The sequence below is a fragment of the Trichomycterus rosablanca genome, chromosome 7 (assembly GCF_030014385.1).
Source record: "Trichomycterus rosablanca isolate fTriRos1 chromosome 7, fTriRos1.hap1, whole genome shotgun sequence".
NCBI lineage: Eukaryota > Metazoa > Chordata > Actinopteri > Siluriformes > Trichomycteridae > Trichomycterus > Trichomycterus rosablanca.
The window spans coordinates 3,794,809-3,811,911 of record NC_085994.1 but is presented as its reverse complement, the minus strand read 5'-3'; the positions used below and the strand labels follow the sequence as shown (position 1 = coordinate 3,811,911).

Sequence of the window (17,103 nt, the reverse complement as noted above, 5' to 3'; positions counted from 1 at the left end):
GGCTACAACTAACTATTTTATTTCTGCTATAAGTTTCAGCACTTTGCTATGTGTACGGAACGCCATAAACACGTGCTGCACTCTGTTTAATGTGGAGCACTTGAGAATGTGATAATATGAACATAAACCTGGTTTACATTTAGTTTTGTGTTATATTATTATGTTGTACAGTTTGTTGTTAAAATAAAAGAAGCTTAAATGAGATTCTGAATGAGATTTTTTGGAGGAAAATGAATCGTTTAGATGAATCGACTAATCGATAAAATTGTCTATAGAATAATTGATAGAAAAATAGTCGTTAGTGGCAGCCCTAATTTATAGCTCTCACTTTGGGTCTCCGCTTAGATGGAACAGAGAGCTCCATCCTCTTTGGGTGACCTACAGTTTGCTTTTACCAGCTGATTACCGCGTTTATCTTCCTTCAGTTCAATCAGTAGTAGAATGGTTTGATAGAGAGTTTCAGGACGTTGTGATTGCAGTCACTGTGGATTTTAATGACGTCCAGTTGGACCGGCATTGGTATCGTGGTAGCCTCGAACCCTCGGGACTCATCTTCAGGTGGGTCGATGTTAGAACGGAAAATGAATGGGATTAAAATATGATGTGAACAAAATAATTAATGACCAGAAGCAATTTCTGCTGATAACTGTACGATACTCTGGTGCCTCTAATTATGACATCATAAAATTTTACAGCCTTGTAAAACACTCCTAATGACTTAGAGTTGCTGATTTTGCAAACTTTTACGCTTGCCTTTTTCATGTACTAGTTTCTCTAGTCTATCCAGTCTGTCCTCGCTCCTGGTGCAGTATTGTCCCTGTATATAATTTTATTTTTACTTTATGAGGTGTTCCTGCACTGTTGTTGCAGATCTTATGTTTGTTTTTAAGGCACAGCGCCAGTGGTTGAAAGAACATGCTGTTCACCTGTATAGTACACACTAATACCTTGCTGTTAAAGAAGATTAATTATAAGTGAGTCACAGTATGAGTGGTAAGATTTTTAAGGCTTTTATAAAGGTGCACAATGTTTTAAAAATACACCGATCAGCCATAACATTAAAACCACCTCCTTGTTTCTACACTCACTGTCCATTTTATCAGCTCCACTTACCATATAGAAGCACTTTGTAGTTCTACAATTACTGACTGTAGTCCATCTGTTAACCTGCTTTCACCCTGTTCTTCAATGATCAGGACCCCCACAGGACCCCCACAGAGCAGGTATTATTTAGGTGCTGGATCATTCTCAGCACTGCAGTGACACTGACATGGTGGTGGTGTGTTAGTGTGTGTTGTGCTGGTATGAGTGGATCAGACACAGCAGCGCTGCTGGAGTTTTTAAATACCGTGTCCACTCACTGTCCACTCTATTAGACACTCCTACCTAGTTGGTCCACCTTGTAGATGTAAAGTCAGAAACTATCACTCATCTATTGCTGCTGTTTGAGTTGATCATCTTCTAGACCTTCATCAGTGGTCACAGGACACTGCCCATAGGGCGCTGGATATATTTTTGGTTGGTGGACTATTCTCAGTCTAGCAGTGACTGAGGCTGGACTACTAAACTCCGTCCTGGCAAGTGCTTCCATGTCCACTATTGAACGCCTGCATCTAAGCTAAACAGTGCCACGTCACCCCACTGCTGCCACATCATCACCCCACTGCTGCGTTCTCTTCACTGACTTCCTGTAGCTGCACACATTCAGTTTAAAACACTGATGCTCGCCTATGAAACCAAAAATGGACCAGCACCAAGCTATCTTCGAGGTCTAATTAAACCCCGCTCTGTACCACGCAACATCCAAGCCACTAGTCCTGCTCATCTTGATCCTATAACTAGAACTCAAGGAAGACGAGCATCAAGGCTCTTCTCTGTACCTGCACCCACATAATGGAATGAACTTCCCCTGTCTGTCTGAACATCTGAGTCTCTCAGTGTCTTCAAAAGACGATTAAAAACCTTCATCACCTCCTAACTAAGCACTTAAGCTGAGAGCTAACATGCACTTTCCTTAACATGCACCTTCTACTGCATCTTATTTATTAAAAAAAATCCTTTAGCAGAATTGTATCCTTGGACTGTTGTTTACTTTTACTAGAGTAGGTAAATGTTTACCATGGAAGCTCTTCTGTAAGGCGCTCCTGATAAGAGCGTCCGCTAAATGCCTCCGAAAGCTTTTACATCAGTCAGGTGGAAATTCGTACCATATAGGTTCACGCTCCTTATGTATTTTTCCACTGCTCATCTCGCTGGCTCCATCATACAGCAGAAGTCACTGTTACAGTGATGATGAGCAGTGATGAGGAAACTAATCTGACCAACTGTGCTTGTGAAGTGCCTCACTAGGCCAGTAGCACTGCTGAGAACTGAACTATCTGTGGTCTTATTAACACTAAAATGTCACTGAACACAGCCTAAGTGCTAACACAGGAACATTTGAGTCAAAAATCAGAGCAGTATTTGCAGACTCCTGAAGAGTCGAACGGATAAGCAAGTAGCAGAACTACGATAGCTTTATTGATATGTTGTTTTAGCACCGTCGCCAAGAACACTGATGTTTGACCGGAGGTTCTGGTTACACCTGTCTTACCCCGCAGAAAAGCCTGAAAAAATAAATAAAACATCAGAAACACGACGTCCAGAAAGGAATTTAACAACACAAGAGGGAAAACAAGAATGAACGTGAGCTTCACTTTCCGTACTGCAAGCCGACGCTTGCTTTGCTTCTGGAGAAGTCATTATTTTGGTTGGTAGGTTCCAGTGTAATTTGTCATCCTTTCAGAAGTGTGTCCTCCCAAACTGTAACATTATAACCGACCGGAGCAATCTGGCTTTCCGGGTGCGCTTAGCCGCAAACGTCAGTTAGATTTTTACTCGGCTCCTAGTCGCAATTAATGTTACCTTAAAACACCCGGCGCGGGGTCGAAATCCACCCTGGACGGGACTCCGGGCTATGACAGGCACCCACTCACTCACTAACTTAAAGTAATTTAGACTTTGGAAAAGTTTCGAGTAGCCAATCCACCTAACGAATGCTTTGGGAAGTGGAAGGGAACTGGAGTACCTGGATGAAACTGAGGCGAGGATCGATCCCAGGTTTCCAAAAGCCTGACATGGAGCAAGAAGAAAAACTTAAACTAATTAATTTTAGCACTTAACAACTAATTAAAAGGGTTAATTTTCACTATAAGAATAATATTCCATCACAGCTCTAATACAAACCTAATGAAACCCACCGCTTATTCAACCTTTATGTCAAATTCTAGAATTATTTAAAAATGCGACACCATGTTTTGTCTCTGGCTTTTCTTTATCATTGCCAGAGTCTTATGAGCGTGACTTTCATGTGTTTTGAACTCTCTCAACTCTCGAAACGGAACTTGTAGGGTGGTGCACTGTTCAGTTGAGTGTTTTAATTTTTTTCCTTTATATTACTGATGGAACAAAACACGGATTAAAATTTTATCTCATTTTCAAGGTAACATTTTCTGTTTTATTTATTTATTTATTTATTTTCATTATTTATTTATTTTATTATTTTTATTTTGTCTCATTTTGAAGCTATTGTAACATTTTCTGTTTTATTTATTTATTTATTTATTTTCATTATTTATTTATTTTATTATTTTTATTTTGTCTCATTTTAAAGCTAAGATAACATTTTCTGTTATTTATTTATGTATTTATGTATTTATTTTTTTATTATTTTTTTATTTTCATTTTGTCTCATTTTGAAGCTAAGATAAAATTTTATGTTATTTATTTATTTATTTATTTTATTATGATTTTATTGTATTTTTATTTATTTATTTCGATGAACCAAATGCTTCTGTTTTGCAATGAATACAAATACATTATCAAATGTTGAACTTTATTTTTATGCTCATTTATTTGAAACAAAATTACCAGTTTAAATGTGATGTACTGACCTTTAATGTGCTTAATCTGACCATTATTATACTTTAGAGGGCTGATCAAGTATAACCCGTGATTAAGAAACTGCTCTTCAGCTCTGATGCTTTAAAAATGCAGCTAGCAATGAAATAAAAATGTTAACAGCACAGCAAGAAAAGTAGAAGTGAAAATACGTTTGTGGGAAAGAAATCGATGCATGTTAATAAAGTTTAAACCCCGTACCAAGTTTTTTCCCCCTTCACTGAGCGTGTTGAGAGTTGTGCGTTGCTGCAGACCTGACTGCATGTATTAGTGTTCAAAATAAGCTGCTGAAGGCCTTGATATGTGGAGCAGATGGTTGATGTCAACACTTGGCCCTCCGTGTTAAAAATCTGAGACCTAATACAGCGTGAGGCGCTTGGAAAGACTCACGGAGCTCTAAATAAAGACGGAGCTTCAGTAACAGAGCAGCTTCTTGTACTTTCCTGCTCACCTCTCGACCTGTGATCGGGCCCCTGGCCCGCGGCCGCGCCGCCCTGTTTCCTTTGGCTTTGATTTGAATTTGCCCGAACATCTCGGTGCTGTTGGGGGTGAATGAGGCGTAGCGTGTTCAGAGCGAGCCGCTTCAGCTGCCAGCTTTAAAGTGCACGTAAGCAAAGTCAAATCTTACACAAATATTCCTGTACAGAGTCGTCTGTGTTTCTCTTCGTCTGCTCGTTCCGGTGTCGACAGCGCGAGTCTGCGCGGCTGTTTGCACTGCATACGCTTAAAAAGACTCATCGAAAAACAATCCAGGTTACTGGGTACCTGGGTATAGACCCAGTCTGTAAAAAAAGGAATACAAACATGGGCTTAAGACATTTTATTTTCTGGATTTTTTTATTTTCTTGAGTTCCTGTGCTCACCAAGCTCTAGCAGTTACCCACAACATGCTGTTTATTGCATCCTTGGCCTTTAACAAATAATGTTTCCATGATTTAAACGTCGTCCTGCTACATTTCATGCTTCCTTGAGACGTACATGGCACCATGATTTAACGACAGTCCTGACAGTTTATCTCTGGGCTGATTTTACAAGGTGAGACACAGAAGTATCTTCGCAGTGATGCAGCAGAAACGTATTCATGTACACAGATCTACACTGTGTTAAGGTTTTGAGGAGGATTGTAAGGTTTTACTGCCGAATACCTGTTTCTATCAAACACATACTGACTGAATGTCTTAAATACTAACAGGAACGACAATCTATAGCAGGGGTGTGTGTGTGTGTGTGGGGGGGGGGGGGGTACTGTTTTTAGTAATCCTTAAACACAGTGATCTGTTTGCTACAATCTAAACACACAGCTTTACATCTGACTTCAGTAAATAAATATTTAGAAGTCTGTGTCTTGTTAAAAACTCTACATTATGTATCAGTCGCACCCTGTTCTTTTCAACGGGTGCCGGGTGTGGCCCAGGGCCGTACAATGCCCAGGTGTGGTCTAAAAGGGTGATTAAAACCACCTCCTTGTTTCTACACTCACTGTCCATTTTATCAGCTCCACTTACCATATAGAAGCACTTTGTAGTTCTACAATTACTGACTGTAGTCCATGTGTTTCTCTGCATGCTTTGTTACCCCCCTTTCACCCTGTTCTTCAATGGTCAGGACCCCCACAGGATCACCACAGAGCAGGTATTATTTAGGTGGTGGATGATTCTCAGCACTGCAGTGACACTGACATGGTGGTGGTGTGTTAGTGTGTGTTGTGCTGGTATGAGTGGATCAGACAGAGATTGGCTCTGTATTAAGGATGGTGAGTGAGCGGGTGGGTTAGCCGGAACAGGCTAGCCATTGTGAGGTGCACTTATCACTCCGTTCTCAGTGCCGGTCCAAAGCCGGATAAAATAAGAAGGGTTTGCGCCAGGACCAAAAATCAGGATCCATTGGGGTGACCCTGAAATACAATAAAAGCCAAAAGATTATGTAAAGAATATATACATCAGTTATTTTATATACACCTGTATTAGTATTAATAGTATTCATTATTATAATATGATGTTTGGATCTCAGAGAGCTCAGGCTGTCATGTAGCCTGCCTCTTCTAAAATTAAATTAATCAAATAAATAATGATTTGAAAAAAATTACCTCTTTTCTCCCAAAATAATTCATTTCTAGTTGTAATGATTGGTTACCTAACTTTATCAGTTGCCAGTCAGTGCGCTCCAGTTAGACTGCAACTGGTCCCAAAACATACCAATCTTAACCAGTCTCCTCTGCAGGGGGCGACACTTGTAAGGACAGCAGTAGCTCAGTGGTTAGGGTAATCAGGTAACTAGTATTATAAAGGTTACAGGTTTAAGCTCCACCATCACCAGGATGCTACTGTTGGATCCCTGAGCAAAGCCTTAACCCTCAGTTGCTTAAATTGTCTTCAGTCTGCTAAGTGATGTAAATGTAAACCAAAGCACATTTTAAATTGACTTGTTCAATATATTTCCTCCAACCATAATAGTCTAACAACACAGGCCGGATGACACAGGCTCATGCTGTATATAATGTGCTGGTATGATGAGCTTTATTCACCACGTTAATTAAAAAGGCATCAGATAGATAACCGCCCTGTTCTGTAAATGACTCCCAGGTTTAATGAGTCATATTGCTCCCATATCCCTCCCATATCCTGCGTTTTTATTTAAAAACACCTTCCCACTGCATAGTAATTAAGACACACAAGCTAAAAAGATGCTATATTGTTTAATATAAGGACTCAGTCCGCTGCAGGAGTCAGTTAATCATCATACGTGAACCATTTGTGTACGCTGGGTTTGCATGGCGAGCAAGGTGTTTTAACCCCAATATTCTTCATCATAAAAATCAACAACGCTAAAATATTTACTTTAGATAAACTAAAAAGTCATGATCGTGACTTTTGTGGGTTCTTTTATTAAAACGAAAGCTTTGCACTCCAGCTGTGCAACTTTCTAACAGGATTTAGCGCCCAAATACCAAACGCAGAGGTGCACGCTGATTTAGTGTCCAGAAATATTAGCCTCGCCGACGTTTCTGCCCAGATTTGTAACCTCATTTTCTTTGCTGTGGCTGCTCTAACCTAAGACGAGTGATTTGACGCGGAGAGAAGAGCCAAAGTCAACACAGACGCTGAGGAACGCCAGCGAACCTCACCGTTAAATTTCCTAACTGCTGATGAATAGCTGCGCTAAGTGAGAGATGCTAAAATGGAAAAGTGTTACTGGAAATGTCTGCAAAACACCCTGTGGTTTGGAAATAATTCTATTGAGAACTGATTCATAAATAGTGAATTAAAGAAATGTACAGTGTATCACGAAAGTGAGTACACCCCTCACATTTCTGCAAATATTTCATTATATCTTTTCATGGGACAACACTATAGACATGAAACTTGGATATAACTTAGAGTAGTCAGTGGACAGCTTGTATAGCAGTGTAGATTTACTGTCTTCTGAAAATAACTCAACACACAGCCATTAATGTCTAAATAGCTGGCAACATAAGTGAGTACACCCCACAGTGAACATGTCCAAATTGTGCCCAAATGTGTCGTTGTCCCTCCCTGGTGCCATGTGTCAAGGTCCCAGGTGTAAATGGGGAGCAGGGCTGTTAAATTTGGTGTTTTGGGTACAATTCTCTCATACTGGCCACTGGATATTCAACATGGCACCTCATGGCAAAGAACTCTCTGAGGATGTGAGAAATAGAATTGTTGCTCTCCACAAAGATGGCCTGGGCTATAAGAAGATTGCTAACACCCTGAAACTGAGCTACAGCATGGTGGCCAAGGTCATACAGCGGTTTTCCAGGACAGGTTCCACTCGGAACAGGCTTCGCCAGGGTCGACCAAAGAAGTTGAGTCCACGTGTTCGGCGTCATATCCAGAGGTTGGCTTTAAAAAATAGACACATGAGTGCTGCCAGCATTGCTGCAGAGGTTGAAGACGTGGGAGGTCAGCCTGTCAGTGCTCAGACCATACGCCGCACACTGCATCAACTCGGTCTGCATGGTCGTCATCCCAGAAGGAAGCTGACGCACAAGAAAGCCAGCAAACAGTTTGCTGAAGACAAGCAGTCCAAGAACATGGATTACTGGAATGCCCTGTGGTCTGACGAGACCAAGATAAACTTGTTTGGCTCAGATGGTGTCCAGCATGTGTGGCGGCGCCCTGGTGAGAAGTACCAAGACAACTGTATCTTGCCTACAGTCAAGCATGGTGGTGGTAGCATCATGGTCTTGGGCTGCATGAGTGTTGCTGGCACTGGGGAGCTGCAGTTCATTGAGGGAAACATGAATTCCAACATGTACTGTGACATTCTGAAACAGAGCATGATCCCCTCCCTTCGAAAACTGGGCCTCATGGCAGTTTTCCAACAGGATAACGACCCCAAACACAACCTCCAAGATGACAACTGCCTTGCTGAGGAAGCTGAAGGTAAAGGTGATGGACTAAACCCAATTGAGCACCTGTGGCGCATCCTCAAGTGGAAGGTGGAGGAGTTTAAGGTGTCTAACATCCACCAGCTCCGTGATGTCATCACGGAGGAGTGGAAGAGGATTCCAGTAGCAACCTGTGCAGCTCTGGTGAATTCCATGCCCAGGAGAGTTAAGGCAGTGATAATAATGGTGGTCACACAAAATATTGACACTTTAGGCACAATTTGGACATGTTCACTGTGGGGTGTACTCACTTATGTTGCCAGCTATTTAGACATTAATGGCTGTGTGTTGAGTTATTTTCAGAAGACAGTAAATCTACACTGCTATACAAGTTGTACACTGACTACTCTAAGTTATATCCAAGTTTCATGTCTATAGTGTTGTCCCATGAAAAGATATAATGAAATATTTGCAGAAATGTGAGGGGTGTACTCACTTTCGTGATACACTGTATGTCCGTGGGAGCATGTACAGTATGTACGTGTCACAGCTAGCTTGCAGGTAAAAGTAAAAATGCTTTATTAAGGCTGTGGGATTTATTAAAGAAATGATAAGAAGCCACAATAGCACATCATGAGAGAGAGAGAGTGTTTAGTCAAAAATGAGAAAAGGTACAATTTTAAGGACCATAAAAACCCACTATTTATAGAATATGTATATTAAATATAAGAAAGCAACAGAACAACCATCCACTCTTTTAATGGTAATGAAATAAACCAACTGGTCTTACCCAGCCCAGAACATACGAAGTATAAGTGGATCAGACACAGCAGCGCTGCTGGAGTTTTTAAATACCGTGCCCACTCACTGTCCACTCTATTAGACACTCCTACCTAGTTAATCCACCTTGTAGATGAAAAGTCAGAGACGATCGCTCATCTATTGCTGCTGTTTGAGTCGGTCATCTTCTAGACCTTCATCAGTGGTCTCAGGACGCTGCCCACGGGGTGCTGTTGGCTGGATATTTTTGGTTGGTGGACTAATCTCAGTCCAGCAGTGACAGCCCTGCTGTGTCTGATCCACTCATACCAGCACAACAGACACTAACACACCACCACCATGTCAGTGTCATTGCAGAGCTAAGAATGATCCACCACCTCTGTGGTGGTCTTGTGGGGGTCCTGACCATTGAAGAACAGCATGAAAGGGGGCTAAAAAAGCATGCAGAGAAACAGATGGACTTCAGTCAGTAATTGTAGAACTACAAAGTGCTTCTATATGGTAAGTGGAGCTGATAAAATGGACTGTGTGTGTAGAAACAAGGAGGTGGTTTTAATGTTATGGGTGTATATTATATTATATGTCACTGCTTTTTAAAATGTATTTCTTTATTTGTTTTAATTAATTTATTTAGTAAATCTTCACGTAAGTTTCAAATGAACAGTATTCTATAACCGAATGTGATTTAAACTCTGGAGTTAAAAAAATCAAGACAACAACAACGATCTACCTGTGTATAAAAATGACTAGAGAAACAGGATGATTTAGACCAGGGGCGTCCAAACTCGACCCCACAGGCCATTTGCGGCTCGAAACGGCTCACATTTCTATTTTAGAAATGAAATTTTGTTGTGCCGCTATTACTGCTTGAACTGTTTGAACTCTGGATGGCGCTATCAGATAAAACAAATCTAAAATGCTCCCCGTCTTCTTTCCCCCGACTCAAAACATTAACGGCACACCTACATTAACGTTCCAGAGGTTTTGGATAAACGTGGCGGCTACACAGAAAGAAAAACTAGACGGAGAACTCAGAAGATTTCAGGCGCACTGAGTTCAGAGGGAAGTGGGTATGTTTAATTTAAAGAAGTATAATAATCTTTACATTAGAATTATAAACTGGTGAGTGAAATCGTCAAAGTCTGAGTTTACACGACACTGTTGATGATAGATCATTAAAATAAGTCCCTTAAATAAAAAGGAAGTGGAATTGTTAGTAATCAAGTAGCTCTGTTATATTTTATTAGTTTATTACAGAGAGTCTGTGTCCTGTGTTTGACCCTTAACAAGAAAAGTTTGGACACCCCTGATTTAGACAATCGTGTATGACTGGACATTTCTTTTAAACCCTCTGGAAAACTTGGTGTTTTATGCTAAACTCCATTACGCTGCGCTTACTGTCTAGATTTTATGTATTTACCCACCTCAGCCTACACTCTGAACAGGCCTGCTGCAAATGTCAGTGGTTGTATATCACCGCCGACGCTATGTCATACGCCTGGCATTTCGAATGTTTTTGCGGTGGACCAACACGCTGCCTCCCGGGGGCCTGGTTGTATTTTATAAACCAGCACCATGACGTTTATTCTCCCAGTAATAGCTCCCACCGACCAGCTCTGTGGGTGTTTATTTATTTGCCGTTAGAACAATCTCATTTGTTCTTCTAATTGGTCTAAAGTACTGCTCTCTGTGCATCGTTTTAAGATCATTATTTGATTAAGTACTAATGACACTGTAGTTTAGTGATGAGTGGATCCTGAATGATATTCGCTCCCCCGTGGAGGAATTTGGTCAGTGGTTTTTTACGCCACGTAATAATAAATGCCAGCCGAATAAAAAGGATCTTTAGAGCAGCTGATGTATCAGTGTCAAAGAGTGTTAAAAGCAGAGGAGCAGTTTGATATAAAATGCAGTTTGGTTGATGGTGATTAATGAAATTTTGAATCTATTTGACTAATTAGACTAATAAACCTTAATTTTTTATACATATTTATTTTGTTTATGCATTTTCTCCCCTTTCTCCCGACTTTTTAGCACGTACAATCACCCGATTGCGTCATGCCATGCTTCCTCTCCACTAATGCCGACCCCCGCTCTGATTTAAAGAGAACGAAGCTAACCCACGCCCCCTCCGACACGTGGGCAGCAGCCGTATGCATTTTGTCACCCACACTAGGCGAGTGCATATATGCGAATCAGCCTTGTGAACGGAGAGACACACCCTGATCCGCACTCTTTCCCTGCCTCTGTGCAGGCGTCATCAATCAGCCAGCAGAGGTCGTAGTGCATCAGTTAAGAGGAGTCCCTTTCCGGCTTAATACCCACCCCTATATGAACAACAGGCCAGTCGTTGTTCATGTGGCTGCTCTGCCCAGCCGGCAGGCAGAGCTGAGATTTGTGTGTTTTTACCACTGCGCCACCCGAGTAAGCAGCTGTAACGTTTTCCTTTAGCTGCTCATCAGCCTTGTACAGTTATCAGATAATATTTCTAGACTGTTCTGTTCTTATACCACAGGTTATACCACATCAGCTGTGCCTTGACCTTTACTTTCCAAAATGCACATTTTCATCTATTAAAATCCTTTGTCTTTTATAAAAAGGTCTACAGCTTAGCAGCTGTAGACTTTTGTGCATCCTCCACCATGCTTTACAGTTTGAATATTGATCTGTTGTTGCTTGGTCGTAGATGGTTTTGTGCATTTATATCAAAATGTTTTGTTTTATGTCTTAATAAGTTCATGTTTTTATCGTTTACCCTTCACTGCTTAGCAGTCGTAGACCTTTGTGCACCCTCCACCATGCTTTACAGTTTGAATATTGATGGGGTTGTTGGTTGGACGTGGCTTGTTCTGCTAAATTAGTTGAGTCTTTGAATCCTTTTCTTTCCAAAATGCACATTTATTTCTATTAAACTCCATTGTCTTCTATAAAAAGGTCTACAGCTTAGCAACTGTAGGCTTTTGTGCATCCTCCACCATGCTTTACAGTTTGAATATTGATCTGTTGTTGCTTGGTAGTAGCTTGTTCTGTGCATTTTTAGCAAAATGTTTTGTTTTATGTCTCAATAAGTTCATGTTTTTATTGTTTACCCTTCACTGCTTAGCAGTCGTACACTTTTGTGCATCCTCCACCATGCTTTACAGTTGAAATATGGATCTGCTATTGGTTGGAAGTGGCTTGTTCTGTGATTTCTTCATGACTGGCCCTTTTCTAGGTTATACTACATCAGTTGAGTCTTTGTGTCCTTTTCTTTTAAAAATGCAAATTTTCTTCTATTAAAATCCTGTATTTGTTTGACATGTCCTATTATCCTTCACTTCTCAGCAGTCTTAAATTTTTGTGCATCCTTCACCATGCTTTACAGTTTGGATTAGCATCTGCTGTTGCTTGGTAGTGGCTTGTTCTGTGCATGTTTCTAGCTAAATGTTTTGTTTTGTGTCTCATTAAGTTCAGGTTTTTATTGTTTACCCTTCACTGCTCGGTAGTCATAGACCTTTGTGCATCCTCCACCATGCTTTACAGTTTGGATTAGCATTTGCTGTTGCTTGGAAGTGGTTTGTTCTGTGCATCCTCCACCATTCTTTACAGTTGTTGGTTGATGGTGGCTTGTTTTGTGCATTTCAATCAAAATGTTTTATTTAGGGATGTCTCGATCCGATCTCAAAGATCGGAATCGGGGCTGATCAAGGCATTTTTTAACTGATCGGTATCGGCTTTACTAAAACAGATCCTAATCCCGATCCTTTGTTTTATGTCAGCATGTCCGCTGTGTGGAAATACTTTAAATTGGAAAGTGAAACAAGTCCAACAGTGAAGTGTAACGTCTGCACTGTGAGCGTTTCACGAGGCGGTGGGAGCAGAGCTGCGTTCATTACTGTAGAATTTTACTGTTTATATGGTGTGTGAGTCGAGGATCACTCCGGTTTACAAAACAATAATTTTTAATCCGAGTATGAAAACTTCAGGACCATAACATACAGGTTTTACGAGTTTACGTGTTACAAGACTGAACGACATCTCAGTATCAAGCACTCTGATTGGCTTGGTTATGTAACCGAGCGTGGTAGTGATGCACTTGCTTAATATAGAAATGAATACACGGTATATTTACAAATTGTCGGGAGCAAAACACTTTGTTAACTTCTTCTGTTACGGTACGAATAGCAGACAACTAGTCATCGCGTTAGCCAAGCATGCTATTCCATGCACTATGGAAGCCCCAAAGGGTCAAAACACACTCACTTCACGTAGAAACGTCCATCAAACCATTGTCACAATACAACCACAGAAAAGTTTGTTACAGTTACAACACGGCAGGCAATTTTTTTCTTACAGCACTGCAGAGCTATTCAGTTGTACTGAGCTATTGTTCATGTCAACATATACATTGGATTAATTTGAATAACTGTAATGTACTTGAAGTGTGCACTGTGTGAACAGTATTATCTAGTTCTTATCTAGACAATATCTAGAAAATACAAGTATCGGTTTGAGACTCGGTATCGGATCGGGATCAAAATTGAAGATCGGGATCGGGATTGGGAACAAAAAAACGTGATCGGGACATCCCTAGTTTTATTTTATTTCTCAGTAAGTTCATGTTTTTATCGTTTACCCTTCACTGCTAACCTTTCTGTACAGTTTACAGTTTGAATAAGTTGGTTGGTAGTGGCTTGTTCTGTGCATTTCTATCAAAATGTTGTGTTTTATGTCTCAGTAAGAGTCACCAGGTCTGGCTTCCCTGTAATCACTCGGTACAATGCGTAAACACACCCTTGACAGGATGCCGATCCATCACGGGGCCTCAGTCATCTCCCAGCTTTCAGGAATTGTAGTTGCCTTGTTTGTATGTAGACGCCCGACTGGCTATTAGCTCTGCTGGGGGTTTGAACCCTAGATGCTAGCAGTAGTAGGCTTGCATAATTTACAAGTGCACAATTTGAATTTATATATATTAATAATACTGTCATAAATTCATTTTAGATTCCAAGATTCCCTTTTACAACCATTTAATTTATTAATTAATTAATGTATTTATTTTTATTTAGAAGAGGCTTTATATTTATTATATTATATTATTTATATAATGTATTTAACCTTCAACTTTGTGCTCTTGGTGTGTACTTTGCAGGCTTATTGAAGAATCTTTAAGCTCAGATATTCATGTAATCTTCCAGCCTGGACTGTAAATGAATCCTCAGTGTGTTATATAAAGACAGGACACTTACACGCTCATCAGTATTTAGTTTCCTTAATATTTCACTGATATCATGAGCAGGACTGAACTGATTCCAGCTGAGCTCTAGATGTCCTTCAGAATGCAATTATCTAAAAATAAAAATCCAAGTTTCTTTTCTCCTGTATTGTCAGAGTGATGTTTGTTTGTGTGGTTTTGAAGAGCCATTGTTCATGACCCTGGATGGTTTGTAATTCAAAAAGATAATTAAACAATAATAACTGCAGGCTGCTCATGTGACTTCGCAAATAGTGCAATTTTAAAAATATTATAATAAAATGATTATTGCATTTATAAAACACACATCTAAATAATTCTATTTATTCAAATACACTTATTATATGGTATTATATTATATGGTAAAAAAACCAAACAGTTATTACAGTTGTTGCACAGCACACATAATGTCTATAAATTGCACCTTTTAGGCTTAGTCCTTTAGTTTTATGTTATAAGTTTTTATATTCTTATAATTCTTATTTTAATTGCATTACATTTAATTTTCAATTTTATTTCCTTGCACTACATTGGCGTGTTTTTGTGTGCCTGTGATTTTTGTGAATTGCTGCTGTAACACAATGCACAACACAATTTCTCTTTGAGGATCAATAAAGTAATTAGTCAGTCATTCAATCAACCAACCTACCAACCAACCTACCAATCAATAATCAGTTAATCAGTCAGTCAATCAACCAGTCAGTTAATTAACCAATTAATCAATCAACCAACAAATCAATTGACGGATTGTTCAAACCAATCTATCAATCAATCAACAACCAAACAACCAAACAACAATCAGTCAGTCAGTCATTCAATCAGTTAACCAAGCAATCAACTAGTCAGTCAGTCAACCAACCAATTAATCATTTAATCAACCAATTAATCAATGTCAGTAAATTAACAAACCAAACAACAGTCATCAGTCAGTCAGTCAATTAACCAATAAATTGAACAACCAATCAACAATCAAGCAACCGACTAACCAAATAATCAACCAATTAATCAACAAATTAATTAACACATTAATAAACCAACCAATCAGTCAGTCAATCAATTAACCAACCAGTTAATGTCAGTCAGTCAATGGTTGGTTGGTTTCAATCAATTAATCAACCAATCAATCAACCATCCAGTCAGTCAGTCAGTCAGTTAACCACCAACCAATTAGTCAGTCAACCAACCACCAACCAATTAGTCAGTCGACCATACAACCAATTAGTTAGTCAGTCAACCAACCACCAACCAATTAGTCAGTCAACCAACCAACTAATCAATCAGTCAGTCAATCAAGCAATTGACCAACCAACCTACCAACCAATCAATAAATGAAGGAAGCTACATTAACGATGGTGGGTTTGAGTGACTGAGTAAAACAGTCCAGTCTGAAACATGGACTCAGTAAAGCAGAGACCGAGCTTCATAATAATTAGGTGCATTAGTGCATCCATACTCTTAGTCCTAGCCTCTTCCCAGTGTGTCTGTTTTTCTCTGGCACAAGAAACGACAACTGGCGATTTATCTAGCAGCCGGCATCTCACAAATGTTAAAAATCTGCCTGATTTCAGCCGTGACCTTATCAATGGCCTCCTCTCATCAGTCTCCGGTGAGGAACCTGTCCGAGTCCTTTGGCTGACCTCACATTCGTACAGGCGGAGATCATCATCAGCCGGCTCTCTGCTCACTAACCTACGGATTTCACTGCGTTTACTGCAGCTCTGCTTATGATAACATACAGATTTATTTCGTGTTAATCTTATGTTGTAAAGAATAAGCTTCAATAAGCTTTTTTACATTTAAAATCATTTATTCATTTATTCACTGTCGGTTTTACCACCGCTGTATCCTGGTCAGGGTTGCAGTGGATCTGATTCACTGGGCAAAAGGCAAGAAACATCCTAGACAGGTCATTAGTCCATAACAGGACACACACACACACTTAGGGTAACTTCTTGGAGCTCTAATTAACCTGACTTTAAATCTTTGGACTGTGGGAGGAAACCCACACAGACACGTGGAGAACATGCAAACTCCAGAGAGGTGAGCTCGGAGCTCAGTGTTTTAAATCCGGAGTTAAAGTGCAGTGTGTTTGCTTGTCAGTTGTGTTTAAATCTGTGATGTATTTCCTGTTTACACATCAGACGTGTCTTCCTAATGCAGCTCATATCTCTGGACACTTTGACTTTCTAAATAAGTCCTGATAAAAGACGATGTGACGGGCTTGACTTTTCTTCTTCCTATACTGAAAAATCTTAATTAATTGCTAGAAAAATGTTTAGAGGGAAAATAGACGCCGTCAGGATGCAGCTGTCTGACGTCCGTGTGTTTTGAACAACCTTTCATTTAATCTCTGCAGATCTCACACAGAAGATTCATGTTTCCTCGTTTACATAAATGATGATTGACTGATTATTTAAACTGTGTGTAGTAGTGAACACTGAGTACACAAGAAAAGTTACACAAAGAACAACTAGTCTAGTGAAAAGACATGAAATATAATTCAGACAGACAAATAGATAGGTAGACAGACAGACTGACAGACAACGAGAGAGAGAGAGAGAGAGAGAGACAGACAGACATACACACACAGATGGACAGACAGACAGACAGACAGATAGATAGATAGACAGACAGATAGACAGACACATAGATAGATAGATAGATAGATAGATAGATAGATAGATAGATAGATAGATAGATAGATAGATAGACATATTGATAAATAGACAGACAGACAGACAGACAGACAGACAGATAGACAGACAGACAGACAGACAGACAGACAGACAGACAGACAGAC

General features: G+C 39.9%; 1 protein-coding gene across 2 annotated transcripts in view; it reads left to right on the top strand.

The window, feature by feature from the left end:
* Positions 1-17,103, top strand: part of fbxl17 (F-box and leucine-rich repeat protein 17) — a 376,795-nt gene that overhangs the window by 304,682 nt on the left and 55,010 nt on the right. Inside the window, exon 9 of one of the 2 annotated variants that reach the window (XM_062998261.1) lies at positions 14,202-14,426. The exons of the other annotated variant lie outside the window; for it this stretch is intronic. Coding sequence (XP_062854331.1) covers positions 14,202-14,221 — 20 coding nt within the window. The 3' untranslated portion in view covers positions 14,222-14,426. Of the gene's footprint in view, positions 1-14,201; positions 14,427-17,103 lie in introns of those variants that run through there. 2 annotated transcript variants of the gene reach the window in all.